The 27907-nt window shown below is 36.9% G+C and overlaps 1 protein-coding gene across 37 annotated transcripts in view; it reads right to left on the minus strand.

Moving 5' to 3' along the window:
• ELAVL2 (ELAV like RNA binding protein 2) overlaps positions 1–27907 on the minus strand; it is a 137470-nt gene that overhangs the window by 58083 nt on the left and 51480 nt on the right. For 19 of the 37 annotated variants that reach the window (XM_012526611.4, XM_071216772.1, XM_071216786.1 and 16 more), the window contains 2 exons: positions 18632–18722; positions 15633–15876 (listed from right to left, as the gene is read on the minus strand). In XM_012526611.4, the coding sequence (XP_012382065.1) occupies positions 15633–15876; positions 18632–18703 (316 nt within the window). In that variant the 5' untranslated portion in view covers positions 18704–18722. The remainder of the gene's footprint in view (positions 1–15632; positions 15877–18631; positions 18723–27907) is intronic. The other 18 variants (XM_071216793.1, XM_058301947.2, XM_071216791.1 and 15 more) reach the window with 2 other exon arrangements.

Raw genomic sequence — 27907 nt, forward strand, 5'->3', positions numbered from 1 at the left:
TGCTCAAGTCCTTTATAAATGGAGGACAAAAAGCAGAGAGATGCAGAAAAAAAGCAGCAGAGACAGAGAAACCCTAAGGTGGAAGAGACAAGCCATAGGCCTGATCACCCACAGCTAAGTTCAGGGAAAAAGTAACCCTGGATTTTAAGTAGAGATCCACACTGGCACATGGCAGGAGTTCAGGATCACTAGCAGCCAGCCTTTACTGAGATAGCATCTCTGATGTCTTGATATGGATATTTTTTCACGGTCTCAGAACTCTAAGCTTTTAATCTAATAAATTCCCATTATAAACACCAACCTATTTCTAGTATATTGCTCCCAGCATCTTTTAGCAAACAAGACATTAGCTAGTAGTGCTGAAAACTTTAAAGCACTGAGCTACTTAATGCTCCAAGAGATCACCTTGCTAGTAATCACTGTATCTCAAGGCCACTAAACAAGAAGTCAGGGGTATTTGCAACATTCATTGGTGAATCTCAATGCTGAACTTTAAATCTTCTTCCTCAATCTTAAACTGGGATTCATGTAGCACTAAGCAATAGTCTAGGGAATATATCAATATATATATTCTCTCTCTATATATATATATCAATATATATAAGCTAGAGGCAAATTTCATATAAATTTAAGCCAAATATGAGACTTCAAAGAAATCTCAAGCTCTGTTTACCTTCCCCAGGCCTTATATGTATGTGTGTTGGGGTGGGATATGGAGGAACAGATAGAGAAGTTTCTAAAGTTTTGGCTATTTCTGAGGAGAAACTGGGAAAAGAGGTTTAGGACCTCTATTTCTACATGGATGACAGTACATGGTGGTTTTTAGGCAAAATGGTGTTCTTCTGCCTGCCAAGAAAATTTGCTAAAAGCAAATTAGATCCAATGTTTACAGTTAGATATTCTAGAGCAAGATCCCAGAACTGGCTCTAATAGGAATTCTTTATAGTTGTAATAAGTAATAATTTAGGCTAAGAACAAATCTATGCACAAAGAGCTGGTCCTTGAGTTCTCTAAGCAAGAAGGTGGCATGGAAATCGTTCTTCGCGTAAATTTAGAAGTGGTGAGGGAAGTTTAATTTTTCAGAGCTAGAGGTCCCCTGAATGCTAAGTACTAAAAGATAACCATTTCTCGACAAGGGAAAGTTTTGACTAACTCCCAAAGCTTACACTTCTAGATAAGAAAAACAAAATCATCCCAACCACAGACAATAGGAAGAAAACATCTTTCCTCCCGGCCTTACCATAGCACCAAATATACTGGAGAAAGACCGAGTTAGGCTAGTTTGTGCCAAAGACAAGACTACACGCATGTGTCCTCAGACAAGTCTACTTCTCTAGGATGCTAAAAGATCTACTGTTTATTACTGAGAATGAGACCACAGGCATGGAGACAAATTAAGTGAGCACCTCAACTGAGAAGGCAGAAAACACACACATACACACAGGGATATTTCTTTTATGTGTTATTTATTTCAGGCACAGCAGATGGTTTCTAAAGCCACATGGAAATGAAAGGAAATTAAATACACAAGATTGTAAAACCCCAGAAAAAACCTAATATCACTTAAAACAAATCAACACAATTTACTTTTTAAATACTTTCGTATATATTACATGTATACTAGTGGCGTGCACTCTAGCTCTAGGGTAGTCAGCCAACACAATAAAGGCATACTTCAGAGATACTGCAGGTTTTGATCCAGAACACTGCAATAAAGCAAATATCACAGTAAAATGAGTCAAACAAACTTTCTGGTTTCTCAGTGCATAAAAAGTTATGTTTACACTATACTATATACTACTGAGTATAATAGCATTAAGTATTAAAAGCAATGTACATAACTTAATTTAAAAATACTTTATTGCTAAAAAATGCTAACCATCATTTGAGTCTTCAGCAAGTCATAATCTTTTTGCTGCTGGAGGGGACTTGCCTTGATGTTGATGGTTCCTGAAGGCCGAAGTGGCTGTGACAATTCCTTAAACTAAGACAACCATGAATTGACATCAATTAATTCTTCCTTTGAAGAAAGATTTCTCTGTTGCATGCAATGCTGACTGATACCATTTTACCCACAGGAGAACTTTCAAAATTGGAGTCAGTCCTCTCAAATCCCGGGGCTGCTTTATCAACTAACCTTACACAATATTCTAAATCTTTTATTTTCATTTCAACAATGTTCAGAATATCTTCCCCAGGAGTAGACTCCATCTCAAGAAACCACATTGTCATTCATAAGAAGCAATTCTTCATTCAAGTTATATCATGAGATTGTAGCAATTCAGTCACTTCTTTAGGATCCACTTCTAATTCTAGTTTTCATGCCATTTCCACCACTACTGCAATGACTTCCTCCACAGAACCCTTGAACCTGTCAAAGTCATCCAGGAGGTTTGGAATCAACTTCTTCCAAACTCCTTTTAATGTAAATATTTTGAGCCCCTCCCATGAATCACAAGTGTTCTTAATGACATGTAGAATGGTGAAGCCTTTCCAGAAGATTTTCAATTGACTTTGTGCAGATTCATCAGAAGACTATCTACAGCAGCTCTAACCTTACAAAATGTATTTCCTAAATAATAAGACTTGAAAGTTGAAATGACTCCTTGATCCATAACCTGCAGAATGGATGTTTTATTAGCAGGCATGAAAACAGCATTCATCTTGTGGTACACACATCTCCATCAGAGACCTTGGGTGACCAGGTGCATTATCAATGAGCAGCAATATTTTGAAAGGAATTTTTTTTTCTTTCTGGGCAGTAGGTATCAACAATGGGCTTAAAATAGTAAACCATGTTGTAAACAGATATGCTGTCATCCAGGCTTTCTTGCTTCATTTACAGAGCATAGGCAGAGTAAATCCAGCATAATTCTTAAGGGCCCAAGGATTTTCAGAATGGTAAATGATCACTGACCTTAACTTAAAGTCACCAGACGCATTAGCCACTAATAAGAGAGTCAGTCTATCTTGGAAGCTTTGAAGCCAGGCACTGACTTCTTCTCTTTAGCTATGAAAGTCTTCAATGGCAATTCTTCCAATAAAAGGCTGTTTTGTGTACACTGAAAATCTGTAGTTTAGCATAGCCACCTTTACCAATTATCTTAGCTACGTCTTCAGATAACTTGCTGAAGCTTCTACCTCAGCACCTGCTGCTTCACCTTGCACTTTGATGTTATGGAGACAGCTTCTTTCCTTACTCCTCGCAAAGCAACCTCTGCTAGATTCAAACTTTTCTTCTGCAGCTTCTTCACCTCTCTCAGCCTTCACAGAATTGAAGAGTAGGGCCTTGCTCTGGATTAGGCTTTGGCTTAAAGGAATGTTGTGGCTGGTTCAATCTTCTAGCCAGACCACTAAAACTCAATCCATACCAACTAAAAGGCAGTGTCGCTTTGTTATCATTCATGTGTTCACTGAATTTCCTTCAAAAACTTTTCCTTTGCATTCACAACTTGACCTGCACAAGAGGCCTAGCTTTCGACTTATCTCATCTTTCAACATGCGTTCCTCACTAAGCTTAATCATTTCTAGCTTTTGATTTAAAGTGAGAGAGGCAGGACGCTTTTCTTCACTTGAACACTGTATTAGTCAGCGAAAGGGGTGCTGATGCAAAGTACCAGAAATCAGTTGGGTTCTATAAAACCTATTTATCTGGGGTAAAATCTTACAGTTACAAGACCCTAAAGAGTCCAATTCAAGGTTGCTTTCTCACCAAAGTCTGTTGCCATGTGTTGAAACAAGATGATGGGCAATCTCTGCCTGGTCTCTCCTTTCTCCTTCCTCTTAAGGTTCTGTGGGTCCAGCTTCTGGTCTCAGCTGTAGGCTGGCATAAGGCTTGTCTCTCAGGGTTTCCTTTATCAGTCTGGTATAGGGCTCATTTCTTTCCAGGCCTTATCAGCTGCTCAGCTGCTCTGTTTTTTTCAGCTCCAACTATCAAGCAAATTACTCATCTTTCCCTGGGGCATTAGCTGTTTGAGCCTTCTCCTTTCTGTCACTTGATAAAGCTCTCTCCCCTGGCATCTATGCAGCTCTCTCCCTTCCTGTGTTTTCTTGAGTGAGTGTCCATTTATACCAGCCCATCAAGGGGACAGGGACTCAAACCTGAGTCACACCATACTGATGTGGTCAAATGAAAACCCAAATCTTAACAGGTAATTTAATCAAGACATGTCAGCTGAATCTAATGCATTCAAAGGGTATCACATCCAGAGAAACACATCAGTTTACAATCTTTTTCTTTTTGGGGATTCATAAATAACATCGAACTGCCACAAACACTTAAGAGACTACTATCAGGTTATTAATTGGCCTAGTTTCAACATTGTTGTGTCTCAGGGAAAAGAAAGGCCTGAGGAGAGGGAGAGACAGAGGAAGCGTGGTTGGTGGAGCAGTCAGAACACATATTTATTGATTAAAGTCCCCTGTCTTACATGAGAGAGGTTTGTGATGTCCCTAAACAGTAACAGTAACAAAGATCACTAATCACTGATCACCATTACAGATATAGTTTATAATAAAGTTTGAAATATGACAAGAATTACCAAAATGTAACACAGAGACACAAAGTGAGCACATGCTATTGGAAAAAAAGGCACTGATAGATGTTCTCAATGCAGGGTTACACAAACCTTCAGTTTGTATAAAAAATAAAATTTAAAAAAATTGCAGTATCTGCAAAGCACAACAAAGCCAAGTACAATAAAATGAGGTAAGCCTGTATCATGAATACACAGTCCAGGAGTATATCTAGTATAATATAAGGGCCAGACTCTAAAAGTAACTTTTACAAGCCAGTCTATTATCCATATCTAAATTAACCAATTCATTATGCTGATAGCATAATGAAAGTTTAAATGGGTTTTTATCCCTTAAGTGACTTCTTTGTTAATTAGTGTAATGAGTGGTAGAAATGGGGTCTCACTGGCAGAATTTAAAGTATTCAAGATATGTAGTGGACTAAATAACCTTAAAAACACTCTCCACCCTTGTATAAAAAGGACACAAGAATCCAAGGTTATAACCTATATACAACCTTACGGTTAGGAAAGCTAGATAGTAAATGGTCCTATATTCCAGGCTTTGTTTAGAAGAACTTCTTTTTGCATGATGCCAGGAGGCATAGAATCCTGCCTCTGGGATGTTGTCAACCTCCAGGGAACATTTCATACAAGGTGTGCTAGAAGCACCTAAGAAAAGGCAGAGAACTAGGACTTCATCAAGCTTATAGAATTGGATTAATCCTTTTGGGCCTAGTTGCTAATTAATGTTTAATCAATGACTGTACTGAAGTAAAATTTGGTCTGCGACCTGCTTTCATTATAACCTGTTAATGGGCTGCACTGGAAATCAACAAAGCCTATAGTCTCCTTTAGTGTATACATCATCTACCCACAGTTACCCAAGAACTGTTAATGACCAAACAGATATAAGTCATATCTTACCCCTCAAAAGAGGAGGAGAAAACCCTTTGAAAACCTGCTATCCAGCTGTCGAAGCCAAGAAAGAATATCATACACCCTCCTTTCATTGATAGGGGGTCCAAATGTGTTAAGCTTTCCATAAACACTTAGAGAGCTAAAATCTCTAATAAGAGCAAGAAAAGTAAACCCAGAAGATTTCTGAAAGTTCTAAGAGTATGGAATTGGGAGACATAATACAATGATGGTTATTATGCCTTTTTGCAAGACTCCTGATTTATCCTTGAAATAAAGGCCCAGAAATACTAAAAGCGGTTTAAAAACAAACCTCATTTAGTAACTTAAAGTTTAAAACATTTGATCCCAAATCAGCCTGATTGAGAAGGTAATATGTTATCTGCACCATACTGGCAAAATTATTTGACACTATGCTTTAGAAGAGCTAACTTTACACTTAGGTTCACTAAAAAGAAAAAAAAAAACCTTTAAGTTTAGAGTTAGATTATACATCAGAAATCTTACAGTAGAGCTCGTTTACTTTATACATGAAGAGATGTCAACAGTTTCAACAAATCATAACCAGCCTATTTAGATACATTTTTTTAAAGTGGATTAAGAGGAAACTAAAATTCACTTTAATGGTAAGAAAAAAGCACTACCAGAAGTAGGTTTAGAAAGAAGGATTCAGAAGACAGTCTTGAAGGTCCCAGTGCTAATCACTAGTGACCACTTAAAATATGAGAAAAGAAAGCTGTTCCCTCAGGCTCCAATGACCTTGAAAACAATAAAATGATTCTTGTTTATCTGTTTTCATGCAGCTATGCCTCCCTTACTTTAAAAGTTTTTTTTGTTTTTTTTTTTTGAGAATAAAGCCAAAAGGTCAAAAGGTTGTGAAGAGCCAATGTCACCAAGTCTACTCTGCAAGGTAATAATCAGGTTCTATCACCCCACACCAAGAACTGTCAATTTTATTTGGGGGAAAGGGAAGGGATAATCAGGACTTATGAGGCAAATGCAATCTCCCCCTTCAAAAATCAAAGCATTATGGAGAAAACAGAGTTCCAACAAAAAGTACAATGATGAGAAAAGAACTCATTAAGAGCTAAAAATAAGCTCTAGTTCACAATATGCCTACAGATTTAACAAAAAAAGGAAAACAAGATGTTAAAATTGCATCTGCTAAGTTTACCATACCCTCATGGAAATTGCCCGCCCCCCAACACACACAAATTGAAATCTGTAAAGTCTGTGATGACTGAATGAAGCAGTGCTTTGAATATTTTCAATGAATATTTCAAGATAAAAGAAAACAGAGGGTTAGCAATTTTTTAGTCATCTGATGTGCTAACATTTAGCATCCAAACACACAGGTTTCTAGATTTCTCTACCTGAAATATCATTTGATAAAATAAGATTTAGTAATGGTACTCACAATTTATATTAAACATATATTTATTTTTTTCCTTTTTATTAATTTATTTTTTGATGTTACATTCAAAAAATATGACGTCCCCATATAGCCCCCACCTTCCTCACCCCAATCCTCCCACATCAACAACCTCTTTCATCATTGTGGCACATTCATTGCATGTGGTGAATACATTTTGGAGCACTGCTGCACCACATGGATAGTGGTTTACATTGTAGTTTACACTCTCACCCAGTCCACCCAGTGGGCCATGGCACGACCTATGATGTCCAGCAACTGTCCCTGCAGTACCACCCAGGACAACTCCAAGTCCTGAAAATGCCCCCACATCATATCTCTTCTTCCCTCTCCCTACCCTCAGCAGCTACAATGGCCACTTTCTCCACATTAATTTTAAGGAAGCAATGTCAATAAATGTGAAAATGAACCAGAGTTTGTTTTTATGTAACTAATTCCTCATGGCTCAATTTAACAACTTGCTAACCTTCCAGGCCAGTAATTGTTCATAGGGGAAACTCAGCTGAGAGCACATTCATATTTTAAGTCAAATTAATTCATTCTGAGTAACATTCACATAGTACCACATAGAGCAATAACACCACACGCTAGTGCCCTAGTTCAGAGGTTGCTACAGTATCATTAATCATCTTTCTGTGTTCTCAAGTCCTGCCTCATACTTCCCACTTTATCCCACCCCTAGAAAACCAATTATGTTGGGCAAATCACCTAGAAAGCTAAAGATAGAAAATGAGCCTTACATTCTTCCCACAACATGAGGAACTGTAAGAATCCTAGAACAACAGATCTATTTGGAGAAGTTTTTCAACTCCGTTTGGCCAAGGGGGAAAAAATATGCAACTACTATGCAACTTAATGAATTTAGCTGCCAAAAGTAGATAGAACAGAGAGAGCACACCCTTGCATGCTAGGTACTTTATGAAAGAAACTGGAAAAAACTTAACTGCAGCATCAAATAGCTCACGTAAAGCAAAATGCAAACAAGTGGCTAGGCTCATATTTGAATCCAAGTCCAACATGTTCTGTCTAGGCTAAATCCTCTAAAGCTGGTGCTCCCTAGGCTATCTCCCTAGCAGGGGAATAAGAGGAAACTGAATTTTGTTTCTGAGTTAAACCAATGAACCTGATGAGAAGCTAAATAAATAACAACCCTACTGTAGAAAGGGGTAGGTAAATCCTATTACCACTGCCTGCACATCCACTTCATATGGAAAGTTATGAAAGGAACATTTACAAACCCCATTTAAATAATATGCTAACATCTTGCATTTTTTTCCTTGAAGGAGGCATAAAGTATTCATTGAAACTTTCTTCTAATTTAGAATATATATCAAAAACATAAGCCTTAGAATGTCCACTCCTCAAACAGCTATAACTGATATAACGGCATAAGCAATTACTAAGTAGTTAGACACACAAAGGCAGTTTCAACAAAGGCAGTTTTAACAAGTTTTAACAAGATCTGTTTCTTCATAATAATTGGGAGAACTGTGGATACAGCTTTATGGCTTAGAGCCCCTCAAAAAATGTTCGGTTACAGATTCTCTCACCAATAAGGGACATCAAATGGTGTCCAAATAATGGCATTATAAAATTTTAAAGAGCAAAAGCAAATACACTAAGAGGCAAAACATGCTAATTAAGCCATAATGTAGGGCTGACAAATCAAATGACACTCACACGTAAAATGCCAGAAAATATTTATTAATGTTGACCTTTTGAGTTGGAAAGGCAAGCTCTGAGGGTTTCCACAGCTCTCAAAATTCAGTTGCAGCAATGCACTCAGCTGAAAGTCAATTAACTTAGAACAAGCTTAAAAGAAGTTGGTGAATTCAGAAGCACAGCTTCAAATCAACTATTCTGTCCAAGAAATATTTAAACAGAAATGTTCTAATAGGTGCAAAAAAAAATATGCTTTGTTCTATTCAAGGATTCAGAGTGCTTATTTTAAAAAAAGTAACACTGCAGGTTGTCTTTCGTGGTTTTCATTCCCTTTGAGATAAACAGGATGATTTTGTACTACAGCATGAAATGATGGGAGAAAAGGGAAGGGGCAAATAGTCACCTGCACAGGTGGGTAGGCACAGGATTTTTTTTTAACATTTTACAGATTACAAAAGGAAAAACCAGTAAATCCTGTATCAGAATTTAATTGATCTTTAGCATCTCCCTATTTGATTCACAATCTTTTTTCTTATCCATACTTTTCCTTCATTATTATGACACACATAAAATAATAAATTGAGAATAATTTCTACTCTAAACTACCAATCTCCTGACTCAAAAGACTAGGGAGAAAACAGTATAAATATGTGAAAGGTGTGAAATAGTAACACACATGCATGCATACCTGTCTAAATCATAAAGGGAAAACTTTAAAAGTTCAATTGTATTTTCTATAAATTTGAATTGATAACTAAGTTTGTGATTACACTCTCAAGAATTTCTATCAAACAAAAGCATAAAGTCAAAGGCACTAAAGACTACGTTCCTGACCTACTGGCAAAGACAACCATAGTCAAATCTAGAAGTTCCAGAAACAATGAGGACCAAGAACACACAAAATCAAAACTCCTAAACCTCATTTACCCATTAAATTTTCCAACAAAACTGCTGAAAAACAGTATAAATGGCTCTTGAAAGTTGCATGTGCTTTTCTACATTTGCTTCTAAAGGAATAAAATACAAAATAACACAAATCTCAGGAAATAAGAGGAAAAATATCCAGATGATTTCCAAGTTAATTAGGATGTTTGTTTCAAACTTTCTTATATCATCATAATAGACATTTTATTTTCCCAGCAACTAGCCTTTAAAGATTTTAAGTATCAAAGGATACTAGAGGATAAAGCTCTTCTAAGTTTGCTAATTGAGAGTTAACTTATTTCATGGTAAAGGATTCTATTTGATTTCTGAAATTTTAGCCATTCAGAATTGTATCATCCTCACAGGTCACATACAAACCATTGTTTTTTATAAAAATACCCAAGTTCAAGGTTCAAGTGAAAGAAAATGAACCTAGAATAATAAACTTTAAAGTCTTTCTCACACATCTTCATAAAAAGCCCTACAGTGACACACATTGAATTCTGATTAGCCATGACTTTTGGAAAAATAATTATGTTTAAAGATACACTGATAAAGAATTAAAGTTTCTTTAGTACCTTTTATCTATTAAAGGAGTTTCAAACAGGCTTCAGGGGTTAAATAAATATGAAAACGATTTTTATTTTATACAAATAAAATAGCCATATTCAAATATATTGTACCTAACACGCAAACTATAGAGATAGGGAATCACATTTACTTTCTGCAGCCCTACTACCTCATTTCATGTGGACATGGGAACATACTCAGTCTTTCTGACACCTTTCAAGTGAAACAGTACCCAGAGTCTGCAAAGTGAGGTGTTCACTAAACAAAGCACATGTGTGCACACACACAAACACCACCCTACTGTTCACAACTAGTCTGCAAAAATCAGAACTCTTGGCCTCTTGGTACTATGGAGAACCTAACAGGCTGACCTTAAAACTAAATGACACACACAACCATATTTTCAAATTAGTATTCCTCAAAATAGCCTTGTTTTACTGATTGACTTTGTCATAGTAAATAAATGCCATTAAATATGACAGTATATTTTAGACTAATAAAATTTTGGGTATCTGTTTAAATTGAGGAGTTGAGTTAGGATGTATTTGTTTAAAAGGAAGGGGGAATCCTATGTCATTAAAATAAAGTTTGAAAACCACATTATCCCGAAGGGATAAACCAGGATCAGCTTTACTACTATAGACTTACTGTGATTGTAGCAATGGAAGAAATTATATCATTGATGTGGAGACAGTGGCCACTGGAGTTGCTGAAGACAGAGAAAGGGAAAGAGGTGTGATATGCAGGGATTTTCGGGACTTGGAATTGTCCTGAATAACACTGTAAAGACAGATACGGGACATTATATATCCTGCCATAACCTACAGAATAGAGTGGGAGAGAGTGTAAATTACAATGTAAACTGTAATCCATGCTTAGTGGCAATGCTCCAAAATGTGTTCATCAATTGCAATGAATGTACCACACTAATCAAATAAGTTGTTAATGTGGGAAAAGTGAGAGGTGTGGGGAGTGGGGAATATGGGAATCCCCTATATAATTTTATGTAATCTTTTAAAAATAAATTAAAAATATATTTAAAAAAACAAAAACTAGCTTTAGAGTCCTCCAGAAACAGAGAAAGTTAAACTTAATTACCTTCACATAAAAAAGATTTCACCACACTTGCTCTGTGGGGGCAAGTTGAGGTGGGGGCTAGGGAGAAGGTAATCAACATTTGTAAAGTCTCTCCTTGAGCTTCCCAGAGTTTGTAAGTTTGTATTTGTTCGTTTTGCCTTTTTTGTCTGAAAGTTTTAGTTGGCAGCAGATGGTGTCAGGACAGAATCCACCTCAAACAATTCATAAGGTAAGAGTGAAGCATGACATCAAGAAAAAAGGGACAATACTCATTACCTAAATCCTTCAACTAAGCTCAGTTCTCTAGCCCTTCTTTTAGAAGAAAGGGAAAAGAACACTGACAAAACTGGCTGTCCTGGAGTTTTGAAAACTAGTTACACATACACACCCATACAAACTTTAAGGGACAGTTGAGCACTCAGTAAAGACAGCCTCATGGTCATCTGTCTCCAGAAATTAACTCATCAGTGACCAACGCTGGCGGAGGGCCAGCATGTCACACTTGGACATGTGCCATGGTAGAATGTGGCAATGCAGATACAGCAGCCACCTTCCTCCAAGCCAGATTGAGGTACACCAGGAAATCCCTCATTCTATCTCCTGCAGAAAAGATGTAGGTAACTCCAAGGTAAATGGAACATTCCTGAGCCCCACCCTCAGAGATTCTGATTAAGCCTGGGCAGAGTTCAAGAACTGCAGTTTTGGTAATCATGCCAAAGGATTCCAATACAGGTCCTTTAATGACCATACTGCAAAAGACATTCAGTGATTCTCAAATCTACTTGTGCATCAAAATTATTTGACAACAGATTCCCAAGACATCTGAAACCTGTATTTTCAAAAGCTCCCTCAAGCAAGGATGTCCAGCCAGATTTGGAACCCATGGGCTAGAATATCTGAATATACAAAGTTTCTAGAGAAGCATCTTGTTCATTTAGTGTACCCCTCAGATCCCTGACTCAAAAATCTTCCAATTCCCCTTTAGAAGATGCCCTCTATGATGCAGAAAAGGTGTAGGTTTCAATACAAATTCATTAATTGTCCTGTACTTAATTTCTTCAAGAGTAAATCTGTGGGAAGCGGATGTTGCTCAAGCGGTTGAGTGCCTGCTTCCCACATGGGAGATCCTGGATTAGGTTTCTGGTGCCTCCTAAAAACAAAACAAACAAAAATAAACAACAAGCAAACAAACAAAAAAACCAACTCAGGAAGTGGATGTGGCTCAGTGGTTGAGCGCAGGCTTCCTACGTACAAGGTCTCAGGTTCAATCCTGGTCCCTCAACAACAACAACAAAGACAATTCATTTCATAAATCTGGGCCTCTCCTCATCTGTGAAATAAAGGGGTTGGCTAAGGTCATCTCTAGAGCTTTTCTGGCTCTAACATTCTAATACTCATTCTTTGCATCATAAAATTCTTTCACTGCCCTACAGCAGGTGTCAAGGACTCTGAAGTGCATTCAAGAAATCAAAGAGGTGGACCATCATCAGTTAAGCATACAAGCAGCAGCAGACTCTCATGATGAATGTCTACAGAGAGAAAATAGAATTAAAAATAAAGGTGGGCACCAGCCCAAAAGGGCATAAGAAACAACAAAATAAATATAACTCAGGACAGAGAGATTATATATGTAGTATGGAAGACATTTAATGAATGCTTCCAATCCTCATACTATCAAAATACTGACATTAATTTACTAATTTACATCATAGTCTAAAAATTACATATACTTTGAGGACTTAGGAAAGAAAGACTTTCCTAACTAGCTATTTTTGTACCTGGGACGTTTCCTTACTCAACATTATTTAAGTAAGGAAAGACTAAGAAAATGAAAAGGAGGATTTCAAATCTTCTTCCCATAAAGGGACCCGGGAGTTTTGCTTAAGTCAGACAATTAATGTTCCTCATGCTCCTGCAAATTCATATTTAATCGATATGAACAGGTTAGGGAAGAATTTCAGATTAATTTGTATGATAACCAATTAACAAATGATACCAAAAGTTTTCACAGTGGAGGGAGTACAGCTCAGTAGTCAAGCACGGGCTTCACAGTTTAAAGTCCAAGGTTCAATCCATGGTAACGCCTTATAAAAAATAAAAAATAAAAGTTTTTACAGCAGCATGTTTAATAGAAATGTATTGCCAGTGTGATACTCTCCAAAACTGATTCTCTGATCAAATAAGACTGGGAAACTATAAGTCAAACATTTACTGCATGATTTTTCATAGTTTTTAATATACTGATGACCTGTAGTGTGGATCTTAAACAGGAAACTATGGAATGCAGCATTTCTCAAATTTGTGTATCAATGGAACATTTTTTGAGGAATATATATTATCTCAGGGGATAAAGTTTAGAAAACATCTTTCAACACACAAGCTTGCCCATTGTGGAATCTCCTGGGTAATCCACTAACTTACCAGGGTTTTTAAGCAGAAATTTTACTACAAAAGAAATCTTTGTTATCCTCCTCTCAATGAAAGAAATTGACAATAATATTAACACAGTTTTTCAGGATCTGTGTATTTCAGATTGTCCATATGTTATGTATGCATTCTTTACCTCTGTCTACCACATAAAGATAGGGAGGTATAGAGTGTGAAGATGTAAAACTCAAATTTATACAATACTGCCTCAAAATACTCTGGCAAAAATTTTACTAAAGAGTAAGATAATACAAGACTGACCAGAAATGAGAGCTGAAAACCTGTGAAATGTTTTCTGTGGAAACTGCCTCATAAAAAAGGTGTATGTTTTGTTTAAAATTATCATTTACTCCTGATATCATAAAGTATCATTTGTATGCCCTGCAAGCTTTTTTTTTCCTAATCAGAGGGATAGCTACTAAGCAATCAAACCAGAAATCACATCATTTATGTCAAAGACTTCACACCATTTATGACTTAGTTTTTTTACACAAAAGTATTAGCAAAATCTACATATGAAGGATGCCACTTCACTTAAAAAAAAAAAGAAAAATGGTAGAATTAAATATCAGAATAGACTCAGAAACAAATAAGAAAAGTATTTCTTTTCTATCTTTTCCAACTTTTCAAAAACCTTCTTTATAAATGTCACATATACTGCTCATGCTCATTTTGGAAAAAGACATTAAAAAATCTCATCCATTTGATTATAAAATTCAAAAACAAAAGTAAAGACAAACCTTCCTGGTGAAATCATGGTGACCATCTCAAGAATATTTATATTTAATATATATTTATATATAATTATTAATCAGTATAGACTGATGACAGTTTTTACTTTGTAAGTTTTTACTTTATATAGATATAAATATTTGTGTATATATTACATACACACATATAAAAGATTTCAATGAATAAGTTCTATTATTCTCAATCTGTAGCTAGAGGAAATACTATTGAGAGTCCAAGTCCAGATGCTACGTCTAAAAATTCAAACAGGGAAAGAATAAGCAGTGCTGTCTTGGTAACAGAAATAGCTGATAGATATAGGTACTATCACAGAAAAAGTCAAAATTTACCTTAGAATTACCCAGTGTAACCCCCTCCCCAGCCTCCTATATCTCATTTTATCAATGGAAACCTAAAACCGAAAGGTGACTTGTCCAAGGACACATGACTACTTAAGAATCAAGACTCCTCACTTCAATCTTTACCTTTAGGTATCCTTTCATCTTTTCAAATATTTAGTTTATATTTTTGGTTAAAAGCCATGTAATTTCACACACATAATGACTCAAATTTAACAATCATGAAAAGCTAAGGGAATTGTTTACAGTTAACAAATTTTTTAGTGTTTGAAAACAACTGCAGGAAGCATTAACTATTCTACCCAAGAACATGTTCCTTATTTTTGTCTTATTCTAAAAATTAGACAACTCTTACAAAACACTAAGATTCTTAACTACATAGGATTCAAACTGTATCCTCAAGACCAAATTACCCAAACCTTTCATTCTTATCCTTATGATAAGAGGGGGCACTCATATTTCAACTTTTCCTTGTTAAGGAACAGATCACAAGATCTTGTTACACTCAAATTACATCTGTGTAAATATTTATATTTTGACAATGTGAATTTTACCATTTACTCTGTCATGTAAACTGTATGCAGAAGGACTATACAGACTTAAGGGAAAGGACATCAAGAAACTTCTTTCCTATCCAAAACACAATATTTTTCTTGTATCTCCTGTTGAAATGCTAGATCATGTAAACTCAGTGAACTAAAAAATAAAGGTTAACATGACATTTCCTTCCCCAGACACACACACCCTTTAAAAACATCTTTCAAAGATTTTCTTACCCCACTCAGAGTATCTGAAGACCCAGTTACAATATATGCTGCCCAAAAAACGTTTTATGCTTTAAACACACACAAAAAAAAACCCTCTCATAACTGCTTCATACTTTGATGTAGTCAGTAACAGAAAGAAGATAGGAATTTGTAAAACTGCAGTACCGAATGATTTATAAGTAGCCAACATCATTTCCTAATACCTTGAAACAAATTCTTTTAAAAAAATAGTAATCGATATAAAGCTACCTACCTGTTATTTTGTCTCTTACAAGCTTACAGGACTCTATCTCACCAATGCTCCCAAAAAGACTTTTTAGTTCCTCCTGTGTCATGTTCTGAGGAAGGTAATTGACTATTAAGTTGGTCTTGCTGTCCTCTGTGTTCCCAGAGTCAACTGGTGATGAGCAATTGTTGTTTATGGTGGTGGGACCATTGGCTGTGTTATTGCAAGTCGGCCCATTAGACAGTTGTGTTTCCATGGCAGCAATTACCTGCTAAAAACACAGAAAATAAGACATGTCAGAATTCATATTTCACAACCTATTAAAGATTCCAGCCAAGAATTTAAACACTTGTCACTAAACACAAGTCACTCTCCTGAAATTACAATAAACCTTCAACAAAATTACACCACCTATGCTAATTTTTACTTCATATTAGCTATCCAATTTAAGATAACAATTATACTTTCACATACATATTCCATACATGCACCTAAGCACAATTTAAATTTGAAATTAAACATTGTCTACAATCACATTCTGGGTCTATTCACATACCCTTAACTCACCTGTAGTGTCCACAGACTTGAGGAAATTTAGTAAGACAAAGGGCACATAAAGTTGAGCCCTGCCTAAAAATCAAAGTATAAATAGAAGTGCTTAACATGCTACCAAAAACAAACTAAAAAATGATCTCCCTAACTTTGAAGAGATTTTCAGTTAGCCTAAGATGTTCAATTCCCTTTAACTGACAGACATTGAACTTAAAATCAAGGAGCAAGTGTACTTGCTTTAAAAAACATAAATTTGTCAACATGTACTGTTTTGGTTACATATTGAAAACTTTTTGATTGACAATATCTTGTACTTCTGTTGATTAGAAATAAGAAAATTATCAGATGTTATATGTTAGGGAATAAAAAGGATTTATATGATAACTTGGGAATGTAGCTATGAATACTTTATCTTGGACAATCTAATAGGCCATTCTTGTCAACCTTGGAAGTTAAAGATCACCAACCATCCTCTTTCACTTGATCAGTTGGCAACTGGTCTACAGCATCAAAATAAAACTCCAAAACAATTCAACATGGTATTTTGCCTTGACTGATTTTAAGAAAAAGAAAAACCTATTCGGTTCACCAAAACAACAATGTAAATATATCAACATTTGCAAACAGACCAGCCCAAGGAATTTTCATTTGAGCACATAAGCCTGTTGAAAATGCAAGCAATAAAGTATCTATAAACTCCAAATACCAGATAAATAGCAGAATTGAGGAAAATGGCCTCAAACTGTTCAGACTACTCTAAAAATCACTTAACTAAGCAATTCTGGATCTCGTTTCCTAAAAACCAGTCCTATACTCTTTCAGCAAAAGAGTCACAAACTACAGCCCTAAATTTTCCAAAAGCATCTTTGAATAACTACCTACTCTGGCAAGCCAAGATTTGGGGCGGGTAAAATCCAAAAATCACAGCATCATTGAAAGGATTACCCTCCGTAAGTCATTCAATACATTTTTCATCTCCACAAAGAAATGCTCGAAACTGTCAAGTCTGAAAGCTCGTTTTAGGGAAATTTAACATACAAAAGGCAAAGAATTTGAGGCAAGGGGAAAAAAAGCAAAGTAGAGGGAAACAGGGTTACAAAGATAGCGAAAAAACCTTTTTAAAAAGCCTATTGCCTAAGAAAAATAAGAGGGCACATCAGTGGATAGGCATTTAGGAAGAAATAAGAAATCTCTACTGCCAAAAGATATTTATAAAAGAAGGCAGCATAGGACAGATTGAGACTGGTCAAGAATCATTGCTGTTGTGATTTTTTTTTTAATTTAAAAATAAAGGAGACAAAATCCAGAATACCTGTGAAATATCAAACCACCTGTAACCCCCTCCATGACTTCATTTCCTTTTTTATTCTATAAGCTGCAAGCTACCTCTCTCTCACAGGGAATACTTAAAGGAGTAAAGAAAAATAAAGAAATCCTTAGAAATCTCTATTAAAAAAGGGCACTGAAATAATTCATTATCTGGATCTTATTATAATTAACCATTATATTTGAAACTGAGAAAGGTTGCTTCACATTTCCTAATAAAACATAATTATTCCTGTTTGTAGAATATTAGCTGTGGATCACTTTTTTCACAGCAAAATTCTTGTGTAGTTAACCTTTGCCCAGCAACAATATGCTACAAGATGAGAGTGGCTAAGAGCAATTAAAACAAAGCCCTGTTCAAAAATTAAGTTAGGTGTAAAACCTATGAGCCCCAAATGTGAGATTAGGACTAAAGCTCACTGGGATGGCATTTGAAATATAAGGTGTTCACTGACTGAAATTAGCAGGATTTAACAAGGACAACACTTTCTCTTCACTTAATTGCACATTTCTTTCCATGTTCAGGTGGCAAGAATGAGTTCCTAAGCCAACATTCAAGTGAACAGCTGCAGTAGGCTGTGTGTGCTGAAAATTACAGCATCTCTCAGCTATAGGACCATCTGCTCAGAATAAAATGATACTAATGTGCTATATTTTACAAATAATGCATATTCCATTGATAGGCTCAACACAACTGTTCACAGAATGCAAACTCTTTCAACAGTTACTGGGCAAATAATTTTCAGCCAGATTTACAATTTCAACAAAAATTTTTTTGAGCATAGGAATGGTAAATAACTTCAAAATTTAGTAACCAAAAAAATACATAGTAAACAGAATGTAAAGAATTATGGTAACTTAGTATTTAGACCATACCAAAACTTTTTGTTTTAAAAAAAAAAGCTTGTCACTCTTTTGAGTCTGCGCTAAATCCTAATTTAGATGATAAAAAGAGCATGGTTCCGATTCTACACATACCACTATAGTTAAAATTGCAATGTGCTTTAAGTCCTAATGACAGCCATACCACAATAGGTTAAATGAATAATTAGTATGCCAAATGAAAGGTTCAAGTGTTTGGTATGGCCTCAGCACTCCTGCAACATGCTAAAAAGTAGCCTACAGAATTTAAGAAAAATCCCACAGACCCCGGTCCAAGGCTCTGCTGCCCACGAACCACTTCTAAGCAGAGAAGCCACATCACACAGTCTGACTGCCATGTTAGTTTGGAGTTGCCGTCTGCAATATGGACACAAAAAGTACCGTATGTTAGATGAACAAGATAATGCAACAAATCAGTTTGTACAAAATTTACAGTGATTGTATTGATATTCCCAGCACGTCCATGCAGTGTGGCTTAATTGAATTTGAGGCAATTCCAATCTAATCTTTCCAAATTCATTTCAACATGTAGGTTTCTTACATAAATGTAAGCATTTTTAATTAAAAGCCTGATTTTTAAAACAATATTAACTAGTTTTCTTGGTATCTATCCTGAAGTACTACCTTAAACCACATCTCAAAAAAAAAAAAAGAAGCAAAATATTGCATGCTGCTCTTAAGGATGTGGGAGAAGGGAGGAAATGTGAATGAAATTTTATAGTGAGAAAAGGAGATGATGCAATTGATAAGTGATTGTGCTTTACATAAAAGCACTCCTTCCCCCAAGTATTGAAAGGGCATTAAGAGAAGCTCTATTTGCTTACTCTGTTACATTACACTACAAATGATTCTTAATCCTGGGACTTAAAATTAAAAGTGAATAGAAACTCTGTGAGGTTATTCTGCCACCACAGTCAAACCAATCTCTAACAGTTTCACTGAGAATTGTTCACATATACTGAGAGGCAGTAAACCAGCATCTTTCAATTGAAATAATTGGACCAATAAATAGGATTGTTTGGAATAATGCTTATATAGGATGTCAGCTTTGTCCCGGAATGAATTCAAGTGAACATTTTTTAATATGTAAATTGTAAACCCAGCACGATCTGAAATTAGTGCTGCTATGAGGCCTCCAATATAGTTAATGGGCCATTTACCACTTACTGTAACTTGCCCAAATACTAAACAGAACCACAATATTGGCACAAATGCCAAAGTTTACTTTTATGTCATAAATATGCTTTTTTAAATGGTCAATATTCAGAAAACATTGTCTAAAACCAGACTATGAGAACAAAGAAGGATCAAAAGCATCTTTTACTTACATATTTGTGATTATAGAAATTTTACCCTTAGAATTAAGCCTGGAAATACATAATTCTCTATTGACATTAGTGATGACATGAACATGTAAAAATGGATTCCATTTTCTGGCATCTACCAAAAGGGTTAAGCATACTTTTTAAAGGATGCCATGAAAATGTTTTACTCTTCTTCCCTTCTCCCACTGTGACCACAAAGTTCAATCTGACATTATGTTCTTTAAAAAGTAAAAACATATGAAAAAGTAAAGCTCTATATACCCACGAAATATTATGACCAGAACCTGCTAATTGCAGTTAAGACTACATAAGCAAAACAGATAGGAGGCCCACACCCAGCAGTTTATAAATCAATCTTAAATATACGTCTCCTGTATACCCTTAGTAGTTAATAGCTAAACACTCCTCACTACATAAAACCATAGATTCAAATATGATGGCCTCAGCGTTGTATTCCATAGGAGGCAGAGACTAATGAGCTAATCTATTGACACCCTTCTTTCTGAAAGCTCCAGGGATGGGAACAATCACTTTATTGTACCAACTAGCAAGGAAGGCTGTATATGGAAAATGATTCTACTGCATTTTTATATTTCAAGCACCCCAGACAGTCTCTCTGCTTGAGGCAGACACATACCTTTTATAGGAAGTTATAAATAAGTTGTTCACATGACCCTTACCTTTATGCTGGCCTACAATTCAGTTACTAAAAATGTAAAGCTACTTCCCCTTCACTTAAGGACGGACGATTTTGTTCTACTCAATCTACCACAGAAAACCGGGCTGTGCACTATTAATAGATTCCATTGGCTCAAAAACTCCTTGGAAGGGAAAAAAAGGCCACATTCCAGCAATACAGAGGCATTAATTTTAAGGTCTAGAAAAAATGTTTCAATATAGGTTTGTCTCTTAATTTAGATATCAATTGTGCCAATCCAGAATGCTTTTCCTATTATCTGTGAAAAGGCACTTTGACATACATCAGTTAGGATATTCTAAAACTTCACTGGGCTCCAAGGGATAAAGGTAATGCTAAGATGTTAGTTTGGGGGGAGCATGGACTTTTTTGAGGAAGAGGGGAAGTGATCTCTGTGTTTCCACATACAGTTTACTTTCAAAAAGTCATAAAGGAAATTTAAATTTTTTTTTAATTGAAAAGGCCCTCCATGTACATTAATATCCACAGTTTCCTGCAATAGTGGAATTTAGGAAATCAGTACTGTAATTTGATTTCCCTTATCGAGGAACAGTACGAATTTGAGAAGTCAAGCAGGTCTAGCAGTTTCCTGGTCACAGGAGAAAAGTATCCATGGTCCAAAGTCCCTAACTCTAAATTTCCTGCCAAAAAGGTCTGCAAGTTAATGTAAATAGTTTCTTTCCTATTTTCAAACCTCTTGCAGAGAGTCAACAAACAAGAGAGATTAATAAATATGTTGATAAATGTCTTAAATATATTCTGAAAGTTCTCTTGAAGATCACTTAGTGTAATATCTACAAGGGAAAAAAAGGTTTCAAAAACCTGGAAACCTCCTGAATTGGGGACCAGTGGTCTATGGGTTAGAGCCACAAAAGAGGACTGCTGATGATCCATCAGGGTTCCTGGACCACCACACTGCAGCTGCCTAAAGCAGTACCCGTTCATCCTAATCCACCTTCAGGCTATTCTCAGACTGACTCCCTCAGTCCTCAAGAGCTCCCTGGTGCCTGTCAAGCTAAGTACAAACTATGCTGTATAAACAGGACATTTAAAATTTCTATACCTATTTTTATCAGTCCACTTATTTAAGTGCCTAAAAATCTGAACCACTCCTTTTCCCTCAAAGAGTCTCAGCACATTCACTTTTCTGTCTTTGCTCACACAGTTCCATCTGCCTGGAATACCCCCAGTCACTTCCTCGTTTCAGAGGCCAGGACAAACTAAGCACTCAAAAATAGGTAAAAGAAAAAGAAAAGCTCCTTTTAAAAATGGAGAATGAAAGGGCAGTCGCCTCCCTAAATGAGCACAAACTAGTTAACCTGTTTTTCTGTCCCACCTCGAAGTACTTCAAACCAGAGAAAATCATGAAAGCATATTTTCAATTTGGGCGCACTCAATCAGCCACCCTCACCCAATGAAACCCAAATTGTTGTTAAATAGCATAACTGAGGAATACCTTGACTAGCACAGCACCAAGGCAGAATCAGTCCAGTGCAACGACTTTCCTCAAACCACGAGCCTCTCTGAAGGCCAAGTTACAAAGTGAACAGAAACCATTGGTATCTAAATTCAGGAGTCAAGCTTATTTTTTTAAAAAAAGGAGGCGGGCAGCGACTGGGGGGCGGGAGGGGGAGAGTCAGTAGGTGGGGGAGGGAGGGGAGACGATAAAATAGCAACTTGGCCAAAAAGCATCTTGCTTTGGGACTCGAAGCAGGGAGCTAAAGCACTCAAAATAATTGGTGAAATAATTAATAAGAGTCTATAAATGAGCTAGGTAAGCAGTTGATAGGGTCATTTGTCTAACAGGCACATTCCTATAGAAGCATGTTTTATCCTTCCCATTTACAACACTAAAATAACATTTTCAAGATGCACTGAAATTTCAGAATACATTTAAATTAAGCAGTGGGATAATCAACCAAGTGGTAAAATTATAAGGCCAGCATGTCAGTTACAGTAATGAGCCAAACAGTTCAGCCAGGAATTATTAACTTATGTTCCACGGACCCCTTTGCCAGTCAGGTGAAAACCACGGACCTCTGAGTAAGTCCTACACTATACAGTATACTATTTAATAAATATATTACAGCCGCACCAACACGTCCCCACCAAAACAATGTTATTTTCACTTTTCAATTCAAGCTCACAGAGGTCCATGGACTCCTGGCTAAGAACTCCTGCTCTAAACTTTGCTTCCTAGCTTGTAAAACAATAAAGGTTTGTGTCTTCAAGCTTTATGATATATCTGCAATGCTAGACTCCCTTTCAAGAGCCCTTCCCAAGCCCATACCACTTGAACTGCCTCACAGGTTCTAGAATCCCTCAGCCTCAAACTCAGAATTTTTGGCCTTGGGCTAACAAGGGTCCAAGAGCTCCCAGAGACAATGCTTCAAAAAGCCGTGGGAGTCAAAGAAAATGTTCTTTGGCAGCAAACACTAATATTCTCTGTCTCTTGGTCCTTTATGCCTCCTACAAACAAACTACAGAAATCTTTCCAATTCATGTTTCTGGAGTTTTGTAGTTACAGAGCAGGCAAGATTAAAAAGCTCTGAGGTTAGAGAGTTAATGAGTTTAAGACCCTTTCACTCCAGATATTACATTAAGGGATCCATGTAGTGCAATGATAAAAATCAAGTGAAAAAGGTTTGCTTAAATTTCACACCCTGTTCAGCCATCCATTCATTCAACAAACATTTGCATGCAACTCTGTTGAGTTAGGCTCAGTTCCAGGTGCTTGAGATATAGCAATGAAGCAGCATCCTAGAGTATATAACTGAAGGAAGAGTTGTGTACAACAAGGAATAGACAAAGAAAATCACTTCGTATATTAACTAGAAATAAGTGTGCAGAGCAGCAGAAGGGGAACTGAGAAATGTGGGGAAAGGAAGTGAATATTTTCCTTTATCAAATAGTAGCCTCATTGAGAAAGTGAGCTTTGAGCCATTGGTGGAAAGAGAAAAGATAATGAAAGTTAAATGCTATGATAAGTAAGATAATGCTCTCCTCTGCCCACCTCGCCCCAAGATGTCCACATCCTAATCCCCAGAACCTGTGGATACTGTGTTACATGGCAAGGGGGACTTAAGGTTGAAGACAGCATTAAGGAATGCTAATCTAATGATCCTGAGATGGGGAGAGGCCTGGATTACCAAGTTGGGCCCAATGTAATCACAAGAGTCCTTACAGGTGAAAGAGGAAGGTGACAGACTTAACTGGCCACTGCTGGCTTTGAAGAAGGAAGGGGCCATCAGCCAAGAACAGGGGCAGCCTCTAGAAGCTGGAAAAAGCAGGGGCACTGTATTAGTCAGCCAAAGGGATGCTGATGCAAGATACCAGAAACCTGTTGGCTTTTATAAAGGGTACTATTTGGGGTAGGAGCTTACAGATAGCAGGCCATAAGCATAAGTTACTTCCCTCACCAAAGTCTATTTTCATGCGTTGGAGCAGGATGGCTGCTGACGTCAGTGAGGGTCCAGGCTTCCTGGGTTCCTCTGGGCTCAGCTCCTCTGTTTTCTCCACAAGGTCAGCTGTAGACTATGAGGCTCTCTAGACTTTGCCTTTCTCCACAATGTCAGCTGTAGACTATCAGGTGAATGGCTCTGTCTCTCTCCCTGGGGTTTCTGTCGTGTCTAAGGAGCCCTCTCTATTCCTCTGTGTTCTTCGCCTGACTCAGGGTTCCTGTCTTCCTGGGGCTTGCTTCTCTCTCCTCCATGTGCTGACTTCCTGGGGCTCCATCTTAAGACTTCAGCATCAAACTCCAACATCAAAACTCCAACATCAGAAATCCTCAAGCTCTGTCCTTTGCCATGCCTTTTATCTGCGAGTTCCCACACACCAAGGGGTGGGGGCTCAGTGCCCTAATAATGTGGCCCAATCAAAGCCCTAATCATAACTTAATCATGCCCAGGTTAAGAAAAGATTACATACATAATCCAATATTTATTTTTGGAATTCATAACCATATCAAACTGCTACAGGCACTGATTCTCTTCTACAGCTTCAGAAGGAACAAAGCCCTGCTGAGACCCTGATCTTGACTCAGTGAGCCTCATTTCAGATTCTGACCTCGACAACTTTAAGGCAGTAAAATTGTGGTTTTAAGCCACCAAGTTTGTGGTGATGCACAGGAATGCACAGAGCACCGTAAGGGTTATCTATAAGAGAAACATTCCAGGTAGAGGGAACAGCCAAGGCAGAGCTCCCCTGCTGTATACAAGTAACACCAAGGAGCTAGAGGGAGAGTAGAAGCAGATGAGTCAAACAAGTAACAACTCCAGACCACTTAAAGACTTGGAGGCCAAAAAAGAAGGAAGAAAACCTAGAAAGATTTTGAGCAAGAATACTGGGTTAATGTGAAAATAAATTGTGTGTAGGGTCTATAGGAGGACTTAACTTTGGAAGTAGGACCAGGCAGGAAGCAACTGCTAAAATCCAGATGTAGGATGATGGAGACTCCAACCAGTGTGGTATCAAGGTCAGTGGTGAAAACAAGTCAGATGCTGGCTATCTCCAGAAAGAAGCATGTTACTGAGATGCCACTTTAAATGCATCAGTAAACTGTTTAAATGCATTATGAAGACACTGGTTTACAACTACTCATATTCAAACAAACCACCAAAGCATTCATTATGTTCTGGGCACTAAGAATACAAGATGAATAAACAGAGGAAGAGCTTCTATAGAGTTGTCTCTTAAAAGCGGAAAAAAGAAAAAAAGAAAAAAAAAACTCCTTAAGTAAATCCTACAGAAATGTGAATTTACAAATAATCGAGTTATTCCATGCATGCCAGGGTTCTTTACAGAAGAATTCAGCAACTGATTCAGTTAATAGCAAAGAGCAAATGTGAAATCAAAACTCAAGAGTAATTTAACAAATGTAGCTACTGTACAGAGTATATTATGTTGGAAACTAATTCATAAACTTTCAGAGTCCCCTTAAAAAGCTTTTGGGATTCAAATAAGAAAATATCTAAAAGTTTCCCCCAAAATACTTAAAAACAAAGTAAAGAGAGGTAACAACGGTAATGAGAATAAGTTACATTCTGTGAAATGGAAGTAAACTTTAAAATCTATCTTCTTCAACAGGGCTATTTATACACTTCTACAGCAGTGAGTGTTCAGGCATGGGTTAACTGGATCCTGGTCACAGACTGGAATACACTAAATCCCTACCTTATGAAGAGGAATCATTCCAACCTCATTCTTTCATTCCAACCTCAGTGGGCCTAATTAATTTCCATACTATCCTTTGGTTATGTAACTTAAAAAAGGATAGCAGGAAAATAAGAAAAAGAAATCAACTACTCCCAGTTTGGTAGCAGAGTTTTTGTTTGGTATAGGCAGATAAATTTGAATTGCTAAATTAAGACAGTTAACATAGTAATCAACATAGAAACTGGATTAAATTCACATCCTTCTACAAAAGCCAAAGTGAACAGGAACCTCCTTAGGGTAGTACAAGTTGTGAAAGACTAATTGAAAATCCTCGTATTAATCCCAATAGTTGAGTGTTTCCATTAGGTAAGGTTAAAAACATAACTCAAGCAAAATATACAGACACTGTAATACTGTCATTTTCAATCTCTAAAAACAAGAAGAATGCCCAATCTTAAAGGGAATAAAAAAGAAAAAGGCAAGGATGGAGTGGGATTAGCTCAGTGGTTGAGCACCTCCTTCACATCATACATACAAGGTCCCAGGTTCAATCCCCTCTACCTCCTAATTAAAAAAAAAAAAGTGTGGTGGGGGGGAGGCAAAGTTCAGGCTCTCAAGAATCGTTTTTTAGGTCATGAATGTTTTAAAGGCCACAATACTGGAGGAGGCACGTGTGTTAACATTTTACTCTTTGCTGTCATTTAGCAGGACTTATACATAGAAAAACAAATGCTATTTTTAAATGCTTCACCCCAAGCAGCTTATACCCAAAGACATCTGAAATGTTGACTGAAAAAACACAAAACAAAACAAGGTATTTTCTTAATGATGTTGGGAGGCTACAGATACTTCTGTAGAACCTCAGAGAAGTCAAAGATCAAGAAAGGCTACATTAGGCCTTATAAAGCCTTGTAATTAATTCATTGATGCATTGTGTAAGGTGGAACAATGGACTCTTCCCATGTCCACTTACCAGACAAGCATGAAGGAGAAGGCCTATAAGAGTCAAAACCTTGAGCTACCAGCCACGTCAGGTCAATACAGAAGGCCAGCTTCCTCTCTGAAAGTGGATCACTTGAATTACTGGATTCGTCTATGAAATGTATTTTTTCTTTTAGTTAATATGTAAAGTCCTGGCCCCAAGAGATGTATACTTTTGATTCAGAAACATGACTATGAATTATTCAGTATGGAAAGGTAGGCCCTCTTAGAAAACAAGATTTACACTAAGGAAGACATACTATTTTTTCAGTTCAACTCCCCTCTCCCCATCCTACCCCCACAATAAGTCAACTTTTTTTTAAAAAGCTACATTCCAGAGAAAAGACCCATAGGTATAGCTGCAACTACTTATGGTAATTAAGCTCCTGGTTATTGGCTGCTTTTTAAAAGGACAATAAGAGCAAGTATTTGCATTTGATTAGATTCCAATGAGCAGGGAAAGGGTTGAGGGAGGTGTCACAAAGAAATTTCTGGTTATTGTGCTGCCTAAGAATGATGATAATAGTGCTAGACACTACAGTTCAGTAGTGGTCCTCCTCAGCCTCAGATCTTGTCCCTTTATTACATACAGGCACATACACCCTATCACACCTGATCACAGATCATTTGATGCCTCTCTAGCCTGTCAGTGACTGCTTACCATCTGACCCAGCAAGATGTCTCCTCATCTACTTTTGTCAGACTTCCCTCTAAGTTATCTTAATATCACTAAAGGAAAGCACATTTGAACAAATTCTTAAGGATCTGGAAAGTACAGGGGCAATTACTCTCATACTATGGATGAGATACAACAATGAAGCAAGTATGTAAAAAAAAAAAAAAAAAAGGGATATATATATATAAAATCTATGTGTGTGTATACTTATTCTCAGAGTTGGTGAGAAGCAATGTCTACCTCCCACAGGCTGAACTGGGGAAAGGAAGCACAGCACCTATCTACGTAATCATCATAGGCTACATTTAATAAATGCAAGTTTTTACATATTAAAGACTCAAACCACAAAGGCATCCATCCTTTGAAGTATTTCAATCCTGGAGAAAAGGGAGAGGGAGTGAAGGGGTCTGCTCTCCTTAAAAGCTTTAACTACACACATATATTTAGTCAGATAACATGTCAAAGAATGGGAACTCTCAAGTACTAAGTGAATATTAGGGGCCATTATCATTATGGCTGGACAAAGGAAGATGCCACTTTTAAAATGTTACCACAGAGAATTTACTTATTTCTCTTTTAGGTTAAGGCTTAGTCATTTTTCATGTTAAAATGGGTGGCAACACTGGACAGAAAGTGCATTATGCAGACATTTCCCAATCACGACTCTCAACTCCTGTCCTGGGTCTCTGAAGCAGATGCTATGTTAAAC

This window comes from Dasypus novemcinctus, chromosome 8, assembly GCF_030445035.2.
Source record: "Dasypus novemcinctus isolate mDasNov1 chromosome 8, mDasNov1.1.hap2, whole genome shotgun sequence".
In the NCBI taxonomy this organism is placed as follows: domain Eukaryota; kingdom Metazoa; phylum Chordata; class Mammalia; order Cingulata; family Dasypodidae; genus Dasypus; species Dasypus novemcinctus.